The sequence below is a fragment of the Marmota marmota genome, unplaced genomic scaffold (genome assembly GCF_001458135.2).
Source record: "Marmota marmota marmota unplaced genomic scaffold, marMar, whole genome shotgun sequence".
NCBI classification, from domain to species: Eukaryota; Metazoa; Chordata; class Mammalia; order Rodentia; family Sciuridae; genus Marmota; species Marmota marmota.
Genome location: NW_025999960.1, coordinates 11,734,204 through 11,761,252, shown reverse-complemented (window position 1 = coordinate 11,761,252; position 27,049 = coordinate 11,734,204). Strand labels below are relative to the sequence as shown.

General features: G+C 38.6%; 1 protein-coding gene across 2 annotated transcripts in view; it reads right to left on the bottom strand.

Annotated features, from left to right (window-relative positions):
- Positions 1-21,025, bottom strand: part of Ano6 (anoctamin 6) — a 196,445-nt gene extending 175,420 nt beyond the window's left edge. For both annotated transcript variants that reach the window (XM_015493241.2, XM_015493240.2), the window contains exon 1: positions 20,672-21,025. In XM_015493241.2, the coding sequence (XP_015348727.1) occupies positions 20,672-20,744 (73 nt within the window). In that variant the 5' untranslated portion in view covers positions 20,745-21,025. The remainder of the gene's footprint in view (positions 1-20,671) is intronic.
- Positions 21,026-27,049: the final 6,024 nt, after the last annotated feature.

The window sequence follows — 27,049 nt, the reverse complement described above, 5'->3', positions numbered from 1 at the left end:
ATAAAGTCAATATATTAGTTAATCAAACATTTATACTGTTCTTATTTTATTTTTTTTATACTGGTATCCATAACTGGATGCTCTGAACTAAACTGTATCCCCCCCCCACCCCCAGAATTTGAATCTGAAAGTTCTAATGCCCAGCCTGACAGCCCTTGGTAGGGCCATTAGGAGGTTAACTAGGATTAGATGAGGTCAGAAGGGCACCTCTCTCAACATGGGACTAATGCCCTCACAGGAAGAGACAGGAGTAGCCACCAAGTAGCTAGGAAGAGAGCCCGCAACAGGGACTAACCATGCTGGCACCCTACTCAAACTCATACTCCCAGCCTGCAGGACTGTAGGAACATAAATCTGTGTTTAAGCCTACCCGTTTTGTTATGGTGATTCAGGTGGACTAAGAAGCTAGACTCTAGTCCACCTGAATCACCATAACCTTCCTTAGTGATTAAGCCTAAATTCCAATCGCACCTTACACATTTATTTGCTATATGACTTTAGGCAAATTACTTAACTTTCCTAGTTCTTAATTTTGTCATGTGTAAAATGTGTATTATATCAAAAACTACTCAATAGCATGGTTATGACTACTAAACATGTTAATACATACATAGTATTTACAATTATGCCTGACACTTAATATATGTTGCTCTTTTATGTAACTTCATAGCCTTTAATAATACTAGGAATAGAGCAGACACTTAACCCCTGAGCTGATGGATTTCACTGCAAAGCAGGATGGAACTGAGCCGCGTGAAGCCATCTAGTCCAGCCCCATTTGACTAAAATAAAACAACCAGACCAATCACTGCCTTGCTTATTTTTAAACATTCTCTGGGGAAAAAAGTTTATATTTGGAACTCATTAAATGCTTAACAATCTATACCATTCAGTCAATTGATAACGAACTCTCTAAATATAATAGGATTCCCTCTAATATCCATTTCCAAAGCTGATAAGTCTACATTATTACAGGCTACTGGTCAGCTTTCTCTTTCAAAGTCTAACTACTTCAGTACCACTGCTCTCTCCTCACAGTTTAGCAATGTTTATTTTGACCTGAATTCTCAAATATAGAAGTATTTCAAGCACTCTATTGACCTAGGTTAAAAAAATCCCAAAGAACTCAAAAAAGGATTACCCTGGAAAGTGCAAGAAAACCAAAAACCACAAAATAAATTTTCACTAGGTTTCAGTCTTTACTCATTGGCTTCAAAGAATGTTGCTAATGAATGATTTTGATCAGAACTATTTATCATTGAAGGTAAATGAATATATTCATTTTTATTCATTCCCATTATAATATTATGAAAAGTGAGCCCCAGTATAAACTGAATAAAGCCACCAGAGGAATAAAATCAATTAAAGACGTACTGTGTACTTACACTCAGACAGACTTAGAAATTCAGTGCTTCAAGCTAATTTCCCTCTTGGTATTTTCAGAACCTAATTCAGTAACACAAGTAATGCTTATTAGTAATATTAATGTACCATATGCTATCTCCGTCAACTTAATAATCTTGGTTTTTTGACTAAAATGTCAATCTAACTTCTGGAATCCTACCCAAGAGAATCTATGCAAAATTATAATTAACAGATTAATTGTACAGACATAGTAATTAGCCATGGGCCCATTCGCGAATGCCTGTAATTAAGTTATTTTATATATTACAATAGTTTTATTTGAAACCATGAGATTTGCATTATTTGGCTAATATAAACAGCTACCAGGCTCTCTGTGTACGAAGCCATTTACGTACATTATCTCATTTTAATCTTTACAACAAGGAAGGAGAAAGAATCAACAACTTATTTTAGGTCTCATAACCAGTAAGTTACAGTCATGATGTCCATTCAAGCCTTCTAAACATCAGAAAAACCCTCCTAGTCGGCCTTTACTATTGGTGTATAATGCACAGAAATCTGAAAAACATTTGCCAGTAAAACACTGAAAAAGCAAATTAAAAAAGGAAATATATTTTCTATAAAAGAGCTACCACTGCCACCAACCCAAGGAGGGCTTAGAAGGGCTTTACTAAGGACCCAAAAAATCAGTTTTAATTTTTTATTTTTGCAAGACTGATCAACAGAAAATATATCAGACCTCATTAATTTTTATATTAAGAAAACATAAAAATATACTGTTAAATTATTGTATCAAAAATTACAGTCCACTACACCGAATTGGCAGACGATTTCTCTCCATATTTGATACTTTAGAAAAAAAACAGTACGAATGTTCAAAGAAAACACACCCATTCCCGTTTTCATTTATGTGACTTATGTGACTCTCCTGCCAGCCAGGGTTGATGATCAGCACACCAGGAGCTGTGCTGTCAATGGAGGTGGTTTCAGGGCATATAATCTTATCAGAGCCATCTGCTGAAGGGAATTTACTATTTGGTAAACTACCACTGCCTATCTGCACCAAGGGGAGAGAAGGAGATCTTGGAGTCCCTTCCAGAAAGCCCGAGAGCAAGGCTGGTTCCTGAAGATAGAACTATCTCCTCACTTATAAACTGTACTAATAAATCCCTGTTTTCCCCTTTTTTGTTCAGGCTATTGGGTTTGACTTTTCCCTCTCCTATGACCAAAGACTCCTAAGTAAAACAGGAAGTCAAAAGTCAAGAAATTTAAATAAATACATAAATAAATATATAAATAAATAAATAACATCCTCCACTCCCTGATTTCCTCCAACATAGCTGTCTAAGGGAACCCTCTGTAGCTTACACACTTGAACACCCACAGACCTTATGAAACACCAGTGCAGGAGCAGCTGACATACCAGCACAGGAAAACTGACAATTTCAGTTTCAAAAGACAGCAGTGTTGTTTCAAAATATCATAGTACTGTGCAGTTGACAAACCCTAACTCTGCATTACAATTATCCCAGTTTTAAAGAACTGCCAAGTCAGATCTTCTGGAGAAAGGATGCTATTAACTCATTAAGCCCCAAGCTCTAATTCTGAACATATTTCAACAAAATTAATACAGGTACATTAAAAATAGGTTGGGAATCTGTAATCTAGAACTTATGATTAATTAATATTAACTAGCATTATAATTACCTTATAATTATATTCCTCTTATTATAATTATACATTATATACTATATGTAAGTTTTTATAAGTGTCCTACGTGTAGGACAGTGGGATAAAATGAGCTTAAGAATCTGATGAAAGGTATGGTTCTATTCAATAGAGACCTGTAAAAATGCAAATAAACATACTTCCCATGCAGTTTAGGCAATTCAAGAGCTCCCTTTCGCCAAACCTATCTCTGGTAATATCCATGCTTGGGCAATAAAAGAAACAGAAATGGGGCAACCATATCTTCCTGGTCAGTATTTCAAAAAGGTCATCCACTATTCCTGAAACTTCCACAAGTCTCTTCAGAGATACCTGGCAGATACTGTCCTTTAAAAAGCATTCCTGAATCCCACAAGCACTCTTCCTCTATTGGTTACAAAAAAATAAGGCAGCAATCACTAATATGAGAACATGAGCAGAATCTTTAGTATTCTGTTATCAAAAGTCAAATATGACTTTATATTAGTACTATAATTCCCTGTCCAACTATCTTTAAATTATTGGGAAAGTTTTATATAGCATTTATATATTGTATTTTACATATAGCATTTATATATGATTAAATAAAGTATTTATAATTATTAATATAAAAACAAGGCAAATGATCCCTAGCATAATTTCCATTTTTGCACCATTTCCAAAGCTCCAATTATTTTCTCCATACTGCACAGTTCCTGGAGATAACGTACTATAAATGAGAAGACAATCTGTACCATAAATCTCTTCCACTAATTTCACTAAAAATATATGTAACATATATAAGCATTTCTAGTAAGACAAAAAAAATGGTAAATTCAATCACTGTTTTATAAATCAGGAAACTGATATAATGTAGAAAAATGAAATGTTTTACTCCAGCTGTCATGACTAGGCAACACTATGACAGTGATGCTTTTAATAGCTCAGCATCATAGCTGACACACCTGCCATCTCCAATAAATTCATTTAGATTAGACCTCAAAAAGAAATTTATAATCACAATGATTGTTTTTTTTATCCAAATAATCTCTCAGTACTTGTGGGCAAAGTAACAAACAAATTAACATGGCATACAGCAGAAATTACATATCAATGTAGGTTTTCTACATAAAGTGGCAAATATTAATATACAGTGAATCTTCCATATCTACAGGTTCTGCGCCCACAGACTCAAAAAACCTCAGATTGAAAATATTCTGGAAACGAAACAAAACCTGTATCTATAACTGAACACATACAGACACTTTTTCTTGTCCTATTATACTCTAAACAAAATAGTAAAACAACTATTTACATAGCATTTGCACTGGATTTGTTATCATTAGTAATCTAGGCATGATTTACATGTGGGGAGGATGTGTGTGTAGGTTATATGCAAATTGCTATAACATTCTGCATATGGAACTTGAGCATCTGCAATTTTTGATATCTGAAGGCCTGCCTCCTGGAACCACTCTCCACACAAACAAGGGATGACAGTTTACTTTTCTCTGACTTGCAAGTCTACTTGCAAATTAAGTCTCAATTACTTCCCCCCCCCCCAAGGCACATGAAAATCTAAGCTTGACTTTAAAAAAAAGAAAAACCCAAAAAAGAACCTTTCTGAATTCATTTTGAACTTCCTATGTGAGAATTTATAAAACTTAATAAAATGGCAGTGGTGGGCTGGGGTTGTGGCTCAGTGATAGAGTGCTTGCCTAGCATGTTTGAGGCACTGGGTTTGATTCTCAGCAACACATAAAAATAAAGGGTCAATCACAACTAAATTTTATATATATATATATATATTTTTTTTTTTTTTTTTTTTTTAATGGCAGTAGCACTTAACACTAGCTGGAGTGGACGTCTGACAATAAGCCCTAAAGTTTACCTATTCACAGAATTTATCACTTTTTAAAAAAAAATTAAAAGTTGAACCAGATGTCTTCCAAGATTATCCATCAGTGCCAGGGTATTTTACCTGTGCATACACCCACATACAGCTAATTTCGCTCTGCCAAGCGCAGACAAGACCCTCTTTCATTGCCAAACACAGCCAGCCTGGCGGGGTAAGCGTGCAGACTGAGGCACTGGAGGCTGCCTGGAAGGAACAAGGATTGCCCTAAGGTGGACAAAGTGCCTGGGAACAAAACGCCTAGAGGAAGGCCTACTGTGAAGACATATTCACCAAGACAGGGAGACACAGGCAAGATAGCTCAGGAATGCTACCTGCATCCTGGAGGAAAGGAAAAAGCCAAGAATAGTTCTCATTTTTTTGGTTTCCCAGTATCTTTTCAAATGCTAAAAAATTTTATTATTAGACTTTTCTTATGAAAAGCTATATTTGCCCAACACTCAGAAAAGGTCCATTTTCCATACTGAAGAATGAGAAAGTGTAACATTCCACAGGTGTTAGAATTAAAAGTCCCTACAACAAGAAAGGATCTGCACTACCATTAGCGCTGCTCAAATATCATGCTGCTCAACTAGGTCACTTCACAGCACTGGGGAGCTGCTTTTGAATGGAATTGTTGACTGCTGGTCCAGATGTTTTTTCTATGCCTAGGACGTGGTTTTCCCACATTCCAGTAAACACTGTATCATTATTAGGTTCCTGGCTGAAGACTCTTATCTCTTCCCCCAGGACATTGTACCCCAATCCTAGAGCCCCACCTATAGCACCTAGCACTATGACTAAAGAAGGGTGGTGAAAATAAGTAGGACACTTTGATCTTAATTTAGGGCCCAAGATTTAAGATACCACTGATACAACAACTAAGAGAAGGAAACAGAAGTACAACTCACATTATTAAATCCACAGATGCAGACAAGCAGCCTGTCACAGGCTTATAGCACCATATTAGGTAAGGGCTTTATTTTGAGGAAAGAGGGTAATTAGGAGACACTGGCAAAAGCAAGATAAAACCAAAAAAAAGGAAGGAGACTGAGATCAGAGGCATATTTCTGAGAAAGGAGTTTGGACAACTGAGTGAGAAAGGATAAGCCAAATTATCAGAAGCAAAACACAATATGTATGCTGGACTGATAATAAGTGCCGAGTTCTTGCTTCCTGCCTGAAGTCAGATTGGATCCAGAAACTAGTGTGTGGTTGAGCCCCAGGTGGGGTGTGGTGGGGGAATCTATGAAGGCTGGAACCCAGGCAGAGCCTAAGCCCATTTTAACCAGGCAGTGAAGATGACTAACAGTGGAAACCTAACTCAAGAAGCATGAGTCACCCTTAAGGGAAACCCACGTCAGTGTCAATAACGTCTCTGGGAACTGGGAACACATGTGCTTGGACAAATATTTTGGAATCTAATATCTAGGACCAACACTGAATCACTCCTTCATTTTGAATAGGTCACTCTTATTTTTCTGTTCTCAGAGCTCTTCAGTTACCAAATGAGTCTAATAATATCTGTTTAAAATATTTTTTGCCAGTTTAAAAAAAAAAAAAATCAACAAGAATAGAGCTGACCTTTTGGAAAAATAAATTAGTACACCTGACAGCTCACACTGAAGGAAAGTGTCCACAAGCTGTGCTCTCTGGACCAGTGTCACACTCATCAGTAAATGCACTGATGGAATAATACTCAGGATGAAAGTGCAGTTTGGCTTCCGTCACAGCAAGGCACTTAAAATCTGAATTTCTATCGAATGAGAGTTGAGTGCATTTTCCTCACACATTCCCTCCCAACTTAAGAAAACGTTTGCTAATTTCCTGTTATAGGCAAGGCATTGTGTGAGCTGCTAAAGGGATTGCAAAAATAACTAAGACCAAAAAGTAAAAGGAAACCTTCACTTTAAAAATAGAATTAAAATGTTAAGCATTTTTAGTCTGCTACCTCCAAAAATGTAATACTTTAAGACATGAGTTAAAATACTTTTTCCAGATATTCTTATAGTACAAATATACTGGAGGATTATAGATACCCAGTAAACACTGACCCTTTATTTACCATAGGTAAATCTCCAGAAATATCATACTAAGCCAAAGAAGACAGGCACACGAGATTACATTCTATGTGATTTTGTTCATATGAAGTTCAAGAATGGGCAAAACCAGTTTATGGTAGCAGTCATTAAAACGCTCACCTGAATTGAAAGGAGAGAGACTGACAAAGGGAAATAGGTTTCTGGAAACAAACTCCACCCTATTTGGGGCAGTAGTTAAACCCCAGTCATAACTTAACAAACTCAACAATCAGTCATTTATTTTACTGTATGTAAAATATTAAAGTGTTAACAAAAATTCCACTGGATTAAATAAACATTAGGAATAGAGGGTGTAGACAAAAGCGTGGCAAAAGGTAATGGTGGTACCTCTTGCACTTGATCTCAATGGCACTGATAAAGAAAAAAATTCCCAGTTTGGAAGGAATCATATGTAGTGAATATAAAAATAAATTGAATAATACAGTTGGATTGTTTGTTGGACTCCAGTCATGTATGAAAGATTCCAACAGGGAAAAAAAAAAAGTAGTAATGGAATTTTTGTATAGTAAATGAAAACAAAATTTGAATCCATTTCCTTCTGTCCTGTGAACTGAAAACAAAACAAGCTTTAATTTGCATCTTCCATATTATTCTATTTTGGATACTGAGTGGGATGGGGAGTGGGTGAAATTCTAGGTAGTGATTCTCCAGAGGCAGGATTTCTCAAGGGGAATAACCTTGAAAGGAGCATATCTACTAGAGTCACCTGTGGGGCTTTTACAGGCATTGGGATTCATGCACCAGGGGCTTGGTTGTAACTCCCAGCCAGTCACTCCTCCTCCAGAATGAGTCACATCCCCCAGCAAGCAGGGTAGGAGGAGCAGAGAACCAGTTCCTGGCTGAGAATCTAGAGGACTCATTCTCTGCTAGTTTCCTGACTCTTTGAGGTCAGGAGAGGAAAAGGTGGAGCCCCAGAACAGCGGTATTTGCTCCATCTCTCTTCCCTCATCCTCTTCTGTCCACTCAGGGAAATTACCCAGAACTGCTGAGATGGAAGCTCTCAGCACTTTCTCCTTTAGTTAAAGGACAGAGGATCATGTTAAATTGAACTGCAAAGAGAATGAAGCAAACTGAGGGCAACCGACCAGATTTTGATGCTCTCCAATCCAGTGCTCTCACTGTAGCCAACCTCCCAAGGAATAAAGGGGCATAAGACCATGAGCAACAGTACTACTCTACTAGGTGCATTAACAGCTGTAGAAATCAATAAAAATAGTGTCTCCTTATAGTGAATTCCCCCAGTACAACAGGATTGGTAAGCCTGAAAGTATGTGCTTTACATATTTACCTGATGTATGTCTTGGGCCTTCTCACAGACCTGCTTTTAAAAGATGATAATCTAAGGCCATGTTGTTTTTAAATTATGAAAACAACAGCTGAACTTGTTAGCCATTCCCCAGTGAGGGCCTTCCCCTAGAGAAGGTTTTGTATACACCCAAGTTTTGCTCTTAGCAAACTACCTTGGTTTAGTCATTTCATTCCTAACAATCTTTAAATATAATTTGCTGGTACTTGGTTAGTATGTTTCTTCACTGCCAGTCTGCCTACTCTTTGAGGACAGGGGCCAGTTCTATTTTGTTTCTTGTTTAATTCCTAGTACCTACCACAATGCCTAGCACATAGAAGGCACTGAATTGTCATTAGAATTCTGCATGCACTTTGGTTTTTAAGCTCCACTGATGATGGGATCCTCTTTATCCATTGCTGTGTAGATAAAGACCAGAGTCACCTACTAGAGTCTACTCCTTAAAAAGCACACAACCTGCAGGAGATCTTCAGTAAAAAAATAATAAAAAGTTAAGCATTTTTAGTCTGAATTTATACAGATCATTAGATGAGATCAATCCAGTGCTCTAAGGTAAATGAAATCTCTATACATATGACTTAAAAAAAAAAAAAAAAAAAGGCGAAGCAGTGAGACTGATTTGTGAAGGCTACTCAGGGCTAGCAATCTACAGTCAGTTCTCAGAGGGAGGTTTTGGGGTTTGGTTTTTTTAAAACACAAATAAGTTAGTCAAGATTGTGATTGAACACTTCAAAATAAATATCTTAAAATATAAAACAAGCCACTAGCCACAGTTTAGGTATCTGTAATTCTCAGGAAAACCATGATTATCCTATTGCTAAAAAGCCTCTTCTGTGTTTGCTTACCCTTAGAACCATGAAAGGCCTGTCTGGAAATGTTCACGTCGCCTCTTTGATTTGTAAGTTGCAATGAGCCTGTTATAGAAGCATGTACCAGTGGGCACTAAATATGGCTTAAATTTAAATGGAGGCAGGAAACATGAGTTGATCTGGCAATCTTCCGGATGGCACAGAGGCTGAAATCTAGTGGATGACAAGAACTTCAATTTCAAGTGCTATAACTGAAGGATGGAATTTTGGCTTTTTTGAAAAGTTATAAGTGGCTTAAATAAAAAGCAAATAATCTTGAACTCTATTTGCAGGGGGGAAAAAAAAAAAACACAGTCTACTTTCTCTGTGTTCTCATTCCCTCAAATGGAATGGAATGTCTAAACTTTTCTTTGGCCTAATGTTGAAAGGGCTGTCACTGTTTAAGCTCTAACAACTGGACACCACCCCAACTTTCCAGTATATGAAATAAGAAGCACAATTTCACATGCCTGTTTTGCAAACCAGGTAGAAAGATCACTTCACTTGTAATGTCATTAAATTCAAAACAATTGAAACTACAAGGATAATAATTTATTTGTATATTCATGTCTTAAGTTTTATCATTTTTGCCCGGTATCATATTCATCTCTTTTAAGACGTTTGATTTGACCTCAAACTTTTCAGTAATCCTCAATCAACATGGCAAATTAAACATTTTGGTAATTTTTTTTTCCTTTTAAATTAACCCATCATTAGAGTTAGTATAAAACTATAAGTATGCCCTTATTAATGGTTAATATGATCAAAATCAAGAACACTATTATTTAGAACTTAATATAAGATACTTTAAATTTTTAAATTTGCTAAATAAATGGGCTTATTTCTTATCCATTTTATTTAGTATAAAGTTTGCATCATTTGATACTCCATTATGAATGTTTGTACTATATTCTCTCACCTTTCATACTAAAATTATATATTCAAAGTGATGTAATTCTGTTATGAAATGCATCTATTAGAAAATCTTATTTCATTTAAATTACCCCAGTCACTTATATTTCTCCATATTGTGGTTGTTTTATAATGACTATGACTATTACTGACTTGTCTATTATGGGCCAGGAACCATCCCTCATATGTTGTGTATATTAATGTAGTAAGTCTTACAGCAATTCTGTAAGATCATTTCCCCTTGTGCATTATTATCTCTAGTACATTTTCTGATAGGAGGCCAAGTTATAAGAATATGTCCAAAAGTGGATCAACATCCAGAGACCGATCTTTCCAGTCATAACTCAGAGCTCTTCAATAATCAGTATCTTTCACTCATTCAACAAAAATTTATTGAGCACCTTCTATGAACCAGTCATGTTACCACTCTCTGAAACCATGGTTGTCCTTAAGATACAGTCTAAGATGAAAAATAAAAAGACAAAACAAGTTACAAGTGTAAGATACAGACTTGGAGAAAGATGAAGTTTCAAATAAAAAGAGTAAGACTGGGTTAGGACACAGGTAAAAACAGATACCTATAATATTAGTAACATTAGTTTATAATTACAGAAGGCTTTTAGTGTATCAAGCACCACAATCCTGCAAAGTAAGAGTTTTAAATGATATTATTCATCTGACACAAACATACTATGAAATAGGTTCTAATATTAGCCCTATTTTACAAAGAAGAGAAAAGCCATGTTGGTCACTCAGGATCATACACCTGGTGAATGTATGGGCCAGAATGTGAAGTCACATTCTGACAGATCTCCATATCTGTCAGAACCAGGCTACGCTGTCAGATGAAACTCTCAGGGAAGAAACAAGATAAAGCACCCTTAGGAGAATGATGATCAACCATGCAGCAGGACAAGGTGCTGACATGGATACATTAAAAGGCCACAGGCCAGCACAAGTGACCCTTTTCTTCCTCACCACAGATATCAAAGTAGGACAGGATGCCAGTCCACTCCCTTAGTCAAACGAAGGAGAGGCTATCTATATTGATAACAGATGGCAGACATGATCTTTCAACATAGAGAAGAGTCATCATCTTCTTTTAATTTCCAGAATAAGTACAATGAACTATAATCCAGGCTTTCATCTTCAAATTCAAACCTTGAGGAAAGATCACCTTTGCTTGATCTCAAAAACGTACATTTACCCAGAGTTTTGGAAGGGAGGAGAGTCAGTCTTTTCCAGTCTGTGGCCTATTTTCTCCATCTCCCTTCCAGATCCAAGTGCACATAGATCCCTAAGGTACCCCCATAGCCCCCTGAGACTGTGCAGGGATGACAAGGTGGCTGAGAAGGTCCTTTATCAGAGATGCAAGATAACCTCTAAGTCTAGAGAAGATTCAAAGACAGAAGGACTGAAATGGACAGGTATGCATACATGGGGGTGGAAAGCTGGGAAATTGGGGAGTGGAAAGATAAAGAGCTCAAACAGGTTTTATTTATTTATTTTTTCTGAAAGAGAGAATTTTTAATATTTATTTTTTAGTTTTTGGCGGACATAACATCTTTGTGTGTCTTTGTGGTGCTGAGGATGGAACCCGGGGCGCACGCATGCCAGGCGAGCGCGCTACCGCTTGAGCCACATCCCCAGCCCCAAAAACAGGTTTTAAACATCAGACTGAGGATCCCTTCTCTCATGTGCTGCCTGTCTGCCCTTCCTCCATTGAATACTAAACTCTGATTCCTCCATGTTTCCACAGTTCCAGTACTAACAACCCAATCATGTAGAAGTCCAACCAAGAATCTATCTCATTGTTAGTAGAGTGTTCTCCTCTGAGTCTAAAGGCTCAATCTGTAATAAAAGCTATTCACTCACTGAAATGTCTCCTTCCTCACTTCTTGTGCATAAAATGACATGCTGACACACAGTAGCATGCACACTTTAGTGAGAGTCTCACCAGACAGCAGTTGTGAGAACAGGGTAAGCTACAGGGACCCCAGAGGGAGCTACAATCCTCACATTCCTGAGCCATTTATTAGGAGCCTCCTGTGTCATCCTCTAGGACCTTTTGCTAAGATTCCCGCAAAGAGCCAAGTATATGATGCATGGCATTTTTGGTCGAAAGGTGACCCAGCTAGCCATTGAGATGATATGATTATGTTAAGATTTGCATTCATATGGATATTGGACTCCTGCTGTTCACCTAGGCCGGCTCCGGGACTCCTGGAGAGTTCCCATTGGTTGGGGAAGTACAGTAGGAGGGAGTTCCGGGAGGAGGCCGCGTGAGTACCGGACATTGGCGGCAGTTTCAAAAAATAAAGTTTGTTCCTGCTTGAGTGGCTCGTGATTTTGTGCCCAGCCAGACTGCGGCAATTCCCTGACAAAGATTATTCCTGAAATACTTTTTCTGGAATTTGGAGAACACCATCAGTCTCTCTGAAGAACCGTCGGAACATAAGAAAACACACACAGAGAGAGCAATTATCTCTTGGCAAAACCACATACTATTATTCTTCAATTCCTTAAAAAAAAAAAAAAAAAAAATTCTGCAGCAAAGTCATCATCCCGAATGTCCTTGACCTGATACTTATTGATATGGTTGAGGGGAAAGGACTTAATGATCTCAGAGGTTAAGAGTAGCAGTTCCCATGTCTGCTTTTAAAGAAAAAGAATTTACCAAGACAGCAATATTGGGGCTGGGGATGTGGCTCAAGCGGTAGCGCGCTCGCCTGGCATGCGTGTGGCCCGGGTTCGATCCTCAGCACCACATACAAACAAAGATGTTGTGTCCGCCGAAAACTAAAAAATAAATATTAAAAAAAGTCTCTCTCTCTCTCCCTCTATCACTCTCTCTTAGGGAAAAAAAAAAAAAAGACAGCAATATTATAACTGCCAATCATACAAGTCTGAGTGAAAGGCCCCCTTCCCACTCAATACTGTACATACCCCCTTACATTTCCTCCCAGCAACACACAGGGCTCAGAGAAGCTGAGAAGCTTGCCTTAGGTAACAGATCCTAGGGGACACAGCACAAGGCACTAACTGACCATAAACTCAGGTGGTCTGACTGCATTTCCCTCCTTACCACCCAATAACAGCAGCCAATTACTTTCATAAGCTCATTTTTCTTCCTATTTCTTGACTATTAGTATCTCTTAGAAAATAACGGCTGTTTTGGAAAATGGTTATTTTGTTGTTGTTTTGTTTTTAATGGTACCTGGAATTCAACCCAAGGGCCACATATGCTAGGGAAGTGCTCTATCATTAGGCTACTTGCCCAACCCTCTTATTCTTTGAGACAGAACCTCACTAAATCACCCATGCTGGCCTTCAATTTGTGATCCTCCTGTCTCAGCCTCCCAGAATAGCTGGAACTGTAGGCCTGTGTCACTACAACCTGCAGAATCATGTTTTACACAGTTGAAACACTGAAACATTCAGGACTCATTTACTAATAGGAGGAAGAAATAAAATGATACAATAAATAAATGCAATTACTTCAAATCACAAATAACAAAATTTTAAAAATAATATTAAGGGTCTGATTATGTTCTATATTTTTGTTTAGAATAATTTTTCTTAAACAACACAAATTGGGAAGAAAAAAAGCTTAAGTTTGTGTCTACGTGATGCCACAAGAAAAATTTAGCCATCATTTTGTCTCGGCAAAGCCAAAAATAATTTTTCAAACATCTAGCTAGAATGATCTGGAGAAACAAAAAATTCAATTATGGAAACACAGTCTTAGTTTCTATAAAACAAGCTTTATAAACAAGCCTTTAATTTGCTTAATTGCTCTTTGTAAAAGAACATCTATTTACATGACTTTGACCTGGGGCGAAAGTTCTGCCAAAGTAAAAATAAATGTAGAAAAGAAAATTTTAAAGACCAATATCCCTTTTTCCCCCCAATTTCAAGTATTTGTATTGTAAAATAATGTGGGAAAGAGAATTTCAATGTCCTAGAATGAAAGCATTAAATATAAAAGCAACATCTGGACTTCACAAAAGAATATATTTCCTTTCATTTGTATTTTTGGCTGCTGAATAACTTCCTCCAGCAAGATCTGTCAATTAGTATTCAGATATGTAGCCAGGGCAATAATAAATACCATGGTAGAGAAAGTTGCCTATTAACCCTTCAACTTGTCTTCTACACAAACGCTCCATCTGATATGTTTTGGCTGAACAGTATCTGAATTGCTCCTTGGTCCATGTCCAAAATATTCTATTGTTGACATATTCATTCTGTATTCTTCAAACTGATTGCTTCTTGGAATGGATGCTAATGAATTTTAGGCACAGTACTAAAAAGATAAAACTAAAGAAAAAGGCAAAAAAAAAATAACCAATAAAAATAATAGGGGCTAGGGGTATTGTTGAATGGTAGAGTGCTTGCCCAGGATATATGGATCTCTTGGTTCAATACCAGTACTACAAAAAATAATAATAATAATAATGATAAGCACATAAAACAATCATTTGATTGCATTAAATTCCCATAATCTTTCTCTTGACATAATATTTGCCAATCAGTTCAGCAGTACATCTCTTTGGGTAAAGGCAATTGGAAATAGTGGTTTTTGTTTTCAAACTAGCCATTTTTGCAGAGACTCAGCCCTAAATGTAATCTATCTAAAGCAGATCAGGCTTAAATCATATGACATACAAAGAATCCAGGAAAATCTAAAACATAGATCCATAACATGTTGTACTGCACATCTACACATTATTGATATTACTGCCATGGAATATCACACCATCCTTCAAGACTATAGCTTTGGGTTGGGATATAGTAAATCAGCTAGAATACAGGAGAAAACCTTAAGTACTAGCCAGGGTGGAAACTTTTATTAAAATGTAATTGTTTTAATCTAGTCTGCTATAGTTCAATTCCTTCCTATAAGACTATGTTGTGGGATTCTTAATTCTTCATTATCCCCCTCATGAATGTCAGAATTAAAATTATATCTCTAACGCAAATCTCCATAGGAGCTTGCCTAAAGTTATTGGTTTCTAAAAAGGAAAAAATAAAAATAAAACTGGAGAGTGACCAACATACATGACTATTGCAACCCCTTGAGAAAACAGGGTATGTGGGTAACTCTTTCTTTCTTTCTTTCTTTCTTTTTTAAACAGATTGTTTGTCACATCTAAAGAACAATGAATCGCATAACTGAGGAAACTTGGAAAGTAATTATTTGACTCAAAAGTTAGAACATGGAATATAGATCATGACTGTGGATTTGAAAAGGAAAATAACAAAATGTTTATGAAAAAGAGCCAAAACTCACTGCTCCGAAAAAGAAAGACTCTCAGGATAGTTGCCTTTGTTTTGTTTTTTAACTTTTATCTCTTTGATAGAAAAAGTAAATATATATGATATGCATATAACATCCCCTTATCACAGTGCATAAGGTGAGGACAGTATCACAGTTTATTTGGGGGGAAATGATCTCATCATGTCTTTAGGAATACTCAGGATGTTCTGTTTTTATATCCCCATTACCTCACCTGCCTCTGCACCCCTCTAAGGTTGGTTCAGGTATCACCTCTGTAGAGCTGTCTTGGATTTTCCTAAGTAAGACCACAGGCTTTCACCTTGGTACCACTTGGTACCATGCTTTCTCCTGCACACACCTTGATTATATCACTAATCATAGATTGCTGCAATTGCTATTCCCTTATCTGTCTCCTTCCTAGATAGTGAGATACCAGAGGTCAGGGACCCTGGAACCCAGCAGAGTGCCTGGTATAATGCGTACACTCAACATTTTCCAACAGATAACTGAGCATATCTCAAAGAGCCACAGAATGACAGAATTCTACTGCGGCTATAAAACCACTAAGCATTATGCTAAACAAATTATTTTAAAAGAGTAAATCATTCATTCCTTCAAAAATTATTTGGTATCCTTAGGGAAACAACTGGAAACTCACGGCATCTGTATTCAGGAACTTACATTTGAGAGTAAGGCAGAGAAACTTTTTAAAAACTTATATCAAAGGAATGCCTACAACATTGAGGATATTCCACAGATCTCTAGAAGACTCAAATGAACTAGACCCAGTCACCAAGAAATTTTCACTCTAGTTGTGGAGACAATGAATTCAAAGATAATGACAATAAAGACAAAATACAAGATGAATTCTAATTTCATAGAACCAAGAAATAAGGAATGTGAGAATCCATTGGTGGGCACTTTGGGCTCTTTAGCCCAAAGTAATAACATTCTGAGTTTGTCACAGGTTTAGACGGAGGAGATGCTGAGAAAGAGAAGAAGTGAGGCTGAAACTGCTGATTAAGGGAAGAGTTCGAGCCAAAGCAAGGGAGTAAATTAGAAGACTTGTTGGAACAAGAGGAAGAACTCCTCTCCACTCACTCAGCTCTGGTGTTACCCTGGAGTTACCCTGTGCTCTTGCAGCTTGCAGAAAAGAACCAAGTACTCACGGAAGCTGCCTTTTTCATAAAGCTCTCAGACCCATTCCTCTGTATTCTTGTGGCCATTGTACACATTTCTAAATCCAACTGCTGGAAAGCCTTATTCCAACAGTACACTTTCTAACATGCTTTCCACATTCCAAGATCCTTCCAAAAGCAAATCTGATTCTATCCATTCTTTCCTTAAAATCTTTCTGAAGCTGCCAAATGAGGTATATGATAAAATCCCTAATCATTAAAACATGTGTTAAATTCTGCAATGTGAAGCCCCTCTCTGCTTTCCCAGTGTGATGTCTGCTCCCTTCCCCACCACAGGGAACTCCTTAGAGCTTCTGCACCTTCAATACCTTGCCTGACAATCCCTTCTGTGAAGCTCTCCCATCTTCCTCCCACAATTTGGTGCATATTTCAATAATGGCACATACTACAAATGTTGGGTTCCAAGGAACCATTTTTCCTCCCTCAGCAAAGTCTGAATCATAGAGAATGCAAGAAACAAAACAGCATACTAAGTCTAATTTCTATGCTGGCATAAAAGATGTTCCTAGTACTTTTTATGTCAATAGGAAGAGTGTTGAATCAAATCACCAATTAGAAGTGGTAGAAGCAGTGGAAACCAAGCAGCCAAGGACACTCTCCTGCACATCAGGCAGGGTGGCACACAACCCACCTCCCAAGGATTTGCAATGACACGTGGTCTCTATGCAAAAAAAGGCTACAAAACATGTATTTTCTGCTACTATTGCCTAGATCTAACTTTTGTGGTTCATTGTTGAAGCTAATTTAGAAATAAGGCCCTTTGCAAAAATGCTCCATACCAACAGGCTGCTTCATTAACAAATCTTTTAGGCATAATTTCTGGTGGCCATGATTTAATCAAACAAGGAAAAGACCCCATGGTGAAATATACCATGTTTGATTCTCCAGAAAGGTTTATATCAAATAAAGAGACAACCCTGACACATGAGCACTGTGCTTCAAGGGAAAGCAGAATTCACTGCTAAAAAGCCCCTATATCTACCAGCGGACACACTTCCCTGTATCTAAGTAAAATATCTCTATGATACAATCAGGGATGGTATGTAGGTAAAATAGTTTTTCTTTCTGTCTCTTGTGTATGATCATAATAATGTCAGATGTTATACTAAGAAATTTATGTCAAAATAACTCTTCTGCTGATTTATAAAATATTTGAGAAATTTCACAGAAATCTTCAGTAGTCCAGTAAGTTTCAACCTATTATACAACTATTTGTAGTGATGATCAAGTACTAGAAGAAATACATTAGTCAACAGCCTTAACATTACAAAACTAGAGGCAGAGGTTAAAATTATAGTTTTCACTTCAACAGCGTCTCCTCTGTCATAGTTGGAAATTAAAATTATTTTGCAATAGGCTACACCATTATGAGCATACTTCTGGTAGCCTTTAAAAAGGCTTATTATTTTATAAAGGCCTAACTTTCAACTGCCATAAAATACTCCTGGTATAAAAAATCGCTGCAGCAGGATACAGTACAGCACACTTGTAATCCCAGCTACTTGGGTGGCTGGGGCAGGAAGATCCCAAGTTCAAGGCCGGCCTAAAAAATAAAAAGTTCTGGGGATGTAGCTCAGTGGTAGAGTACCCCTGGGTTCAATCCCAAGTACCACAAAAAGAAAAAAGGAGTGGGGAGATCAGAAAAGAACAGAGGATAGGAGAGAAAAAGAGGGAGAAGGAAGAAAAGGGGAATCATCACTGAATGAGGAAACCTAAGAAAGCAAAGATTTCAGGTAAGGTAAAGCATGGAAGCAAGAGAAAGAAAGAGGGAGCAGTCAGACTTTAAATAAAGAAGTGCCAGGTCAGATTTCAAAGAGGGAGAGAATTGCCAAGAAGGAGAGATGTGCACTCACTGCAACTCACAATGCTTTAGAACCATTCTCACAGAAGACAGTCCATACAAATGGACACCAAGCACTAAAGCATTTATAAAATTCAAAGCACAGGAAGACTCTTCAGGGAAAGAGGAAACAGTTGTTTAGCAAAGTCAGGGGATGTTCCAGTTGAAGGTAATCAAAATGATGCCAATTAAAACAGTAAAAGCAGGCACTGAGACACGCCTCTGTTCCACAGGAGGCTAATGCAGAAGATGGCACGTTCACCTGGGCAACTTGGCCAGACCTGTCTCAAAACAAAAAGGTGTGGAGATGTAGCTCAGGGGTAGAGTACTTGTGTACCATGGCCTAGTATGTCCAAGGCCCTGAGCTCAATCCTTACTACAAAAAAGAAAGAAATCATTTAAAAAAATTGCTAAACCCGGTTTCAGTTTGTTCCTCTATCTACATTGACTACTATACACAGTGAAGTATTAATCTGAATAGTTTCTGGAGGGTGGGATAAGAAGGATAGAAACAGTTAGCTAATAGCTACACTGTTTGATTCGATGAAATAAGCATGAATTACGTGTAATTAAAAATAAAAAAAGCTTATTGCCATGCACTTAAGATGAATTTTATGATGCCTTATCAGGGAAGCAAACCAAATTAGTTTTGCTTTCTAAGTTCAGATCCATTGATGGCACAGCAAAACAAACAAAACTCAGAGCCTCTTGTTTACTTCAATTTCCATTTAGGTTTATCATTTACTTAAAATACTCAATATACACGTGATGTATACTGATGATATATCGATGTATACACATAATGTATATTGAGGCCTTATCATAACAGACAAGAATAATTTCCTACAAAATAAATTGTATTAATTTTTTTGCAACTTTTAAAATTTTGCTCGTGATTTATTTTTTATGGCATTATTTAAGTAATCTTGCTAAATACTAGCAGCATTCATTATCTGTCTGCCAGAGTGACCAGGTGGAAAGAGCACTAATTTGCACAGGTCTTGCAAGTCAGAAAACGTGGGTATGAAAGGGTAAGAAGCTGGGCAGATCAGCCTATGAGCATCAGTTTTCTCTCTCATAGTAGGGAGAAAAATCTCATATTATTTGCACCCTCTGTAAAGATGAATACCTGATACCTATGTTCTCATATGAATGAAATGTAAAGCTAAGTCATGGAGCATAGCCCCCTCTATTACCTCTCCCCCTTCTCGGGCTGGTAACCAGGAAGTTACCAAATTCTTGTTTTAAATGATTTGTGCCTAAAATGTAAAAGGAAGAAAAGCCACACCCACACCTCCCCCCCAAAAAAACAATAAGTTAATTTTAAAGCTATTAGCGACAAACAAGGTTTTAGAACATGAGATGGAACTGTTCTGTTTTAAAACTGATTTGGTATCCAGAAAATTGAGCAGAAGTCGCCAGAACAGACGGCATGGTAATTTAATTACAGTCTCCTGGAAGAAACCAATCTATCATCCTTCCTGACAGTGCTTTCTTTGAAGACCTGATTCTTTTCTCCTTCCCCACCTCCTCCCGCCCCTTTTGTTTGCTTTTTTGCTTAACAGCTCTCCCTCGGTTCAGTCTATCACTACTAAGTTGGAATGTAGCACTCCAAGACTGCTCCCAAGCTCCACATCCCCCTCTGGTCCTGTGGGAAATGCCCTGCGGTGTACATTGCCTGCGGGCTTTCTCCCAGGTTCCCTTCCGCCCCAGCAGTATCTGCAGAGGGAAAACGGATCCCGGCCGGCTCTCGGCAGCCGCAAATCACTTCCCGGGCTGCCCCTCCCCAACACTCCCTCCCCTAACTGCTGGTTCGCTTTCACTTTAAACTGGATTCCAAAGGGTCAGAGCCAGCTCTCCAAAGCCGGGCCGGCTCCCCGAACCCCGCCTAGGGCTTGCCGCCGCGCCCCGGCTCTCCGCAATCTCTACCCTTTTTGGAGGCGCAGGAAATGACCCAAAAGTTGCCTCTGAGTCAAGACTTCCGCGCTTAGAGGCGTCCTCTATACGCGGTGACTTTTCAGGGGCTGCGTCCCTTTCGCTTAGGGAGGCTGCTCTCCCCGCCGCTCGGGCCCGCAAGAGAGCTGAGCCCCGAGGCGGCAGGGGGCTATGGGTTCCCTCCACCCCTTCCCGAGGTCCCGGCCAATCTCCCAGAGGACTGCGGCGCCCGGGCGCAGGCCTGAACTTCTCCCCGCGTGGGCTCGGGCTTTCTGGCAAGGACGCCAAGAGCCCCCCACTCACCGATATCTCCATCCTCGTCGTCGTCCTCCTCCAGTTCCATATCTAGTAAAACGTTCCTGGTCATCATTTGCATGTCTCCCCCAGAAGGCGGCTCCGAACTTGTCGCAAAGTTGGGGGTTCCGGAAGGACTCGGTTCTCCGCGGGCCGGGCGCCCGGGTGGGGACTGCAGGGCGCGCGCGTGTCACTCAGGCTCTGGGGCCGCTCTGCCCAGCCCGCGCTCCGGGAAGCCCAGCTGAGGCAGCCAGCGACTGAGCATGCCCACTGACACCGACGAGGCTCGCTGCGGAATGGTTAAACTTCCCTGGTTTTTATTAGGCGCCCAGAAGGAAGTCGGGAGGCTAGTGGGAGTAGTTAGCGTTTGCGTCTTACACCAGCGTGAACTCACAGTCGGGGAGGGGAGAACGTGCAAGGGTGGGCGGGGATGGGGCTCCTCCAACGTCGCCTCCACAAGACGCAGCTTTTTGTTCTAAGGTCGTACAGGGACACACACTGGGGCTTGAGGTTTTTGTCATTTGTTACAAGAGAAGGGCCGGAAAAAAAACCGCTGCTGCAGCCTCACGAGGAAGGCGAGCACAGGTGAATGGTGTTTGTAAGTGACAAGGAGCTATTGAGGGATCTTAAACTCAATTACTCTGACTCCAAAGTGGAGGAAAGGTTATTCTGTTGGAGAAGGGTAAAATGATAGAAGAGTAAGTCAGATCACGCCGGGGAAGTGGTGGGTGCAAAACTCATAGGTAACAAGATAAAGAGAGAGACTATCTATAAAGAAACGTGCTCACAGAAGACAGAAGGATTTCCGCACAAAGTGGCTTGGCAAACGAATGAAGCGCCCCCTATCTCCTCCCGCATGATGCGCACTGGGAGTGGTCTCAAGACAGTCAGCAAGGTAGGCTGCCCATTTGGACCAAGGGAATTAGTTCTGTGTGTCAGAGACAGAAGAAACCGAACACCGTTGCAGTTACATAGAAACTCTTTTCTAAAATAATGTAGAAAACTCTAATAGCAAGAAGAAACAAAGTAATGAAATTTAAGCTAGAAAGTTAAAAGAAAGCCTGCATTCCTGGAAACCATAGGAAGCAATAGGATAAATACAAAGGAATTCATGTTAGTTTGAATTGCAGGTTCCCTGGTTTATGTGTTCAGAACTTTTACTCATACGCGGTGGTGAACTCCCAAATGAGTCAAATTTGACTTCTCAAAAGGGCTAGCAGTTTGAGAGTGTAGCTCAGTGGCAGAGCACTTGCCTAGTATATGGGACTTCAATCTGCATTGCTCTGTATGTTATGGTCTAACACTTCTCATTGAAATTCTTTATATTTTTATCCCAAAGTACCAGGATTATTGCAATAACATTAAATCTCTGCTTTTTATTCTTTCATATGCTTATTTTTAATGTTCTCACATGAAAGAAAACATTGATACCAATCTTAAGTGGGAAAATAACCATAAATACACACCAAAAGACTCGATACAATTACTTTTAAGAAGATATCCAGGAAATGCTATACTTGCATCCTAAGATACTTTTTTGAATAAAGATTTAAGAGAGAGAGAGAGAGAGAGAGAGAGAGAGAGAGAGAATGTAGTACTCTGAGTATAGGATGAGAGCCTAAAGGGAAAAAGAAAATACGAGATTGTTTTCTTCCCCGAACTCTCTCCTCTGAGCTTGTGAAAACTACCAAGTAGAAACTCCAGAGGTGTTTTGGTTACAGGAGTAGTTTTCACAATTTTCATTTAACAGATGCTTATCTAGTACTTTCTATATGCTAAGTATAGATCTAAATGTTTTACAAACATTCAGTAATTTAATGTCATAACAACCCTAGGAATTGTTTATCACTCTAACTCTGGCACCTGGTGATGGAGTACCTTGTCCAAAATCACACAGGAAGTAGCACAGCTGGGATTCAAACCTAAGCAGCTTGTTCCAGAACCCATCCTCTTAGCTACTTCATAAACCACCTCCAGAGACATTTTCAAGTCAAATTTTTTTTCAAAATCACTTTTTTCTCCTACTAGTTCTAATTTCTCAAACTCTCATCAATTTCCTGTGTCAGTTCTCTCACCAAATGTTCTGGAATTTATGGCCTAAGACTTTGCTCAAAGTTAATTTGTAGTTAGAAAATTCTCAGTTGACTTTGCAACAGGTTTTAATGAGTCATTGGGAATTCTTTACATATTTTAGAGATTACATTTTTCTTGCTTGATGAATGTTGCAGAGAGACAGTGCTGGCCTTATATGTAATGTAACTGTTGCTAAAAGAGAAATGGATTATATACTTAGATTAACTATGAGTCTATTTCTGGGAAATTCCATTCTTTCTTTTAATCCATTTTATTTCCTACTGCTTCTGTTATGCATTATTTTAATTAAGTAATGTGGACTTCAAAAATAATCTAAGGAATAGGCCTGTATAGGAACCACACCCTTGGTCCTGAAGAATTATCACTTATATCACGAATGGTTTATGAAAGAAAATGTTCATAATAATATGTGGTCAAATTGTTTGTACTTGCAAAGCTTTTCTAAGTCAGAAATCATATATCAAGTATTTTCTCATTTACTTGTCCTATGATTAACTATAGCCTTCACCACAAGCATGATCCTTTTCTGCCATCCCATAAATGCCTGTGCTTCTCCAGCTTCAGTCCTCTTCACTTCTTGTCCTTTTTTATAGAAATCATATAGTGAAGTTATGGGTAACTTCATGATCTATTCCAAGAAAGGCCAGTTTCATGGGCATTCAAATGGCACATTCATATGGGGTCATATATTCAGGAAATTTTGACACTTAGAACTTTAATGTTCTGTGTTACCATCTTGAAATTCTTAATAACACTATCTTTAAATTTTTGTTTTTAAAAGTGAAGTCTGATGGGATGATTGCATAGGCCTCAGTTCATGTGTAGTCCAATTAGCTTCCTATCATTTCTTTGCCTTCCTGGGATTAGTTCTCAGCCTATAGCTCCTGTGTTCCCTGGTACCATACCCCTGTCTTTCAGCATACCCAGGATCACTCTTACAGTTTGGATATGAAATGTCCCCCAGAGACATGGGTTGAAGATCTGGTTCCCAATGCAGCAATGTCCAGAAGTGAAAATTTGGGGAAGTGATTGGATCATGAGGTCTCTGACCTCATCACTGAATTAATTCATTGATAGCTGAATGGACAACTGGGAGGTGATGAAAACTGTAGGCAGTGGGGTATGGCTGGAGAAAGTAGGTAACTGAGGCATGTCCCAGAGGATATGTCTTATTCCTGGCCCTTTCTTTACCTTCCTCCCTATCTCTCTCTATCTCTCTCAGTCTCCTCTTTCTTCCTGGCTGCCAAGAACTGAGCAACATTCCTATGCCATACCTTTTTGCCATGATGTTCTTCCTCACTTTGACCAAATCAATAGAACCCACCAATCATGTACTTAAACCTCTGAAACCATGAGTCAGAATAAATCTTTCCTTCTCTGAGTTGTTTTTCTTGGGTATTTGTCACAGCAACAACAAAAAATCATTGACTAAAACAACCACTGTTGCACTCTACCTTTAATAAGATTCTGGGCACAACCACAGAGAAGGTTGTGAATATGAGTATGCACCCATAGTATCTTGCCCTGGACTGGCAGTGACACACGTACCCAATGGGAGACTGGGTAGATAGTGCCGAAGTCTGGCTGGGCACAAATCATGAGTCACTGAAGCAGGAACAAACTTTATTTCTGAACTCCACCAGCACACTCCACACACGCTCCCCGGAAACTCTCCCGAATGCGACACGGCTCCTCCAGGAACCAACAACCGGAAATCCCTCTTCCCGAAATCCCTCCTCCCGCACTTCCCCAACCAATGGGAACTCTCTGGGAATCCCCATGAGAACTCCAAAGTAGCAGGCCGAAGGGGACAGTAAAGGTCTAATATACAACCGAATCAATCCAGCATCATCTTAATGGCTTGCCTCTCAACCAATACTATTGGCAAAATGCCAGGGGCCATTCCGACTTGGCTGTGGCTCTCAGCAAGATAGAGCCTCTTGCCCATGCCTGGGTGCAAAATCTCTTAGAGGTTGTCTCCCTTCTCCAATGTGGGTGACAGCAGAAAGCCAATAGGAAGGTAAGATACCTAGCTAGACTTCTGCCTCTCCATGAAGCAACTAGTAGGAGTGGGGCTCAGCAGCTGCTGGGCCTCATATGCTCTTTGAACAAAAGACCCTCTATTTTCATTTTGCCCTGAAGATTGGATAGCTGGTTCTTATTCCAAAGTCTTTATTTGCAGGCCAGATATCCCTTCTGTATAATAGATAATATATTTTTCCTGCATGCTGAAACATCTCCTTGTGTATACTCCTTAGGCATTTCAAATTGAGCAGGTCCAAAACTAAATTTATAACCTCTGCCCCCAAACTATTTCCCTAAATCAGGGAATTAGACAAGCTAATTACATACATCTAAATGAAACGATGATAAAAGCTAGTTAGTTAGGCCTAAATTAAAAAATGATTTGAGCTAGTTACATAAATTAAAAATCATTTTGACTCTTGCTTCTCTTTCTTTCCCCACTATATCCAAACAATTGCTAAATTCTGTTACTTCTACCACCTGGCTATCTCGAATATATCCTGTGCTTATTATCTATTGCTACATAAAATTACATTTCAGCAATGACCGGAAGAAAGAAAGGATTAATGCAGGTAGCTACCTGAAAGAACAGAGTTTTAAGCAGAAGGAAAAGAAAATGCAAATTTTCCAAGGAGAATTAGCAAAGAGGCCCTGGCATAATAGAGTTTCTCAAAATCCAGTGTCTTAGGCGGGCACAGTGGCACACTCCTATAATCCCAGCAGCTCAGGAGGCTGAGGAAGGAGGATCTGGAGTTCAAAGCCAGCCTCAGCAATATGGCGAGGCCCTAAGCAATTGAGTAAGACCCAATCTCTAAATAAAATATTAAAAGGGCTGGGGATGTGGTTCAGTGGTTGAATATCCTTCAGTTCAATCCCCAGTATCCAAAAAAAAAAAAAAAAAAAATCAGTGTCTTAAAACAACAATAAACAGATTTTATCTCACATAGTTTTTATATGAGTACCTTTTTAGAGAGATACCAAAATTTATTGATTGTTCCTGATAACATAGAAGAAGACCATTTTAACAAAGAGGGATAAAGAACTACATAAAAAGTTGGGCATGGTAGCACATGCCTGTAATCTCAATGATTCCAGAGGCTGAGGCAGAAGTTCAAGGCTAGCCTCAGCAATTTACCAAGACCCAAAATAAAAAATAAAAAGGTCTGGGATGTAGCTCAGTGGCAAAGCACCCCTGGTTTTAATTTCCAGTACTCACTTTCCAAAAAATAAAGAAAAAATAAAAACCTACATGAAAGCAAGAATTTTGGTATTTCTTCTGTAGCAATACTTTAATGGGAAGAAGTTTCTACAAAATGTTATGTATGACATGAATCTTCTTTTTTTTCTTTCCAGATATTACTGGAAAGAAAATTCAAGACATTAAGAGATGCATTAGAAATTTATCTGTAGTCAGTGTTTGATCCTCATGAGTATTTTTAATCAAGGACACCAAACATTGTTTTTAGCATAGTCATCAATAGTTCTCTTGAATTTGTGCTTCCTTTCTAACTGATGTTTTGTATCTTTGACCAAGATCTTCCCAATCCTCTAGCCTCTGATAATCACCAGTTTATTCGTTCTGTATGTGAACTTTGTAGAGTCTACCTATCATTGCATGCCTGTAGTCCCAGCATTCAGGAAGCTGAGACTGAGCCCAGGAGTTCAAGACCAGCCTGAGCAACAAAGTGAGACCCTACCTCAATCAATCAATATAGATTCTATATAGAATTAAGATTGTGACATATTTGTCTTTCTGTACCTGGCTTATTTCACTTAGTAATGTCCTCTATGTTTATTCATGTTGTGGCAAATGACAGGATTTCCATCTTTTTAAAAAGGCTTAATAAGTATTCTGCTGTGAATAATATATCACATTTTCTTTATTAATTTATCTGTGTATATACACATAGACTTCATTTCTTGACTGTTCTGAATAGTGCTGCTAGGAGTGAAGATCCTCTTTGACATGCTGATTTCATCTCTTTTGGTCAAATACCTATTTTTTGGATCACTGGATCATCTGGTGGTTCTACTTTTAATTTTTTGAGGAACCTCCAAACTGTTTTCATAATGGCTATACTAGTTTACATTTCCATCAACAGTTTGTAAGGGTTGCTTTTTCTCCCCAGCCTTGCCAACATTTATCTTTATTTTTATTTATATATTTTTTATTTATTTTGTGTGGTACTGGGGATTGAACTCAGGAATGCTCTACCACAGAGCTATATCCTCAGCCCTTTTAATTTTTTTTTTTTTTTTTTTTTTTTT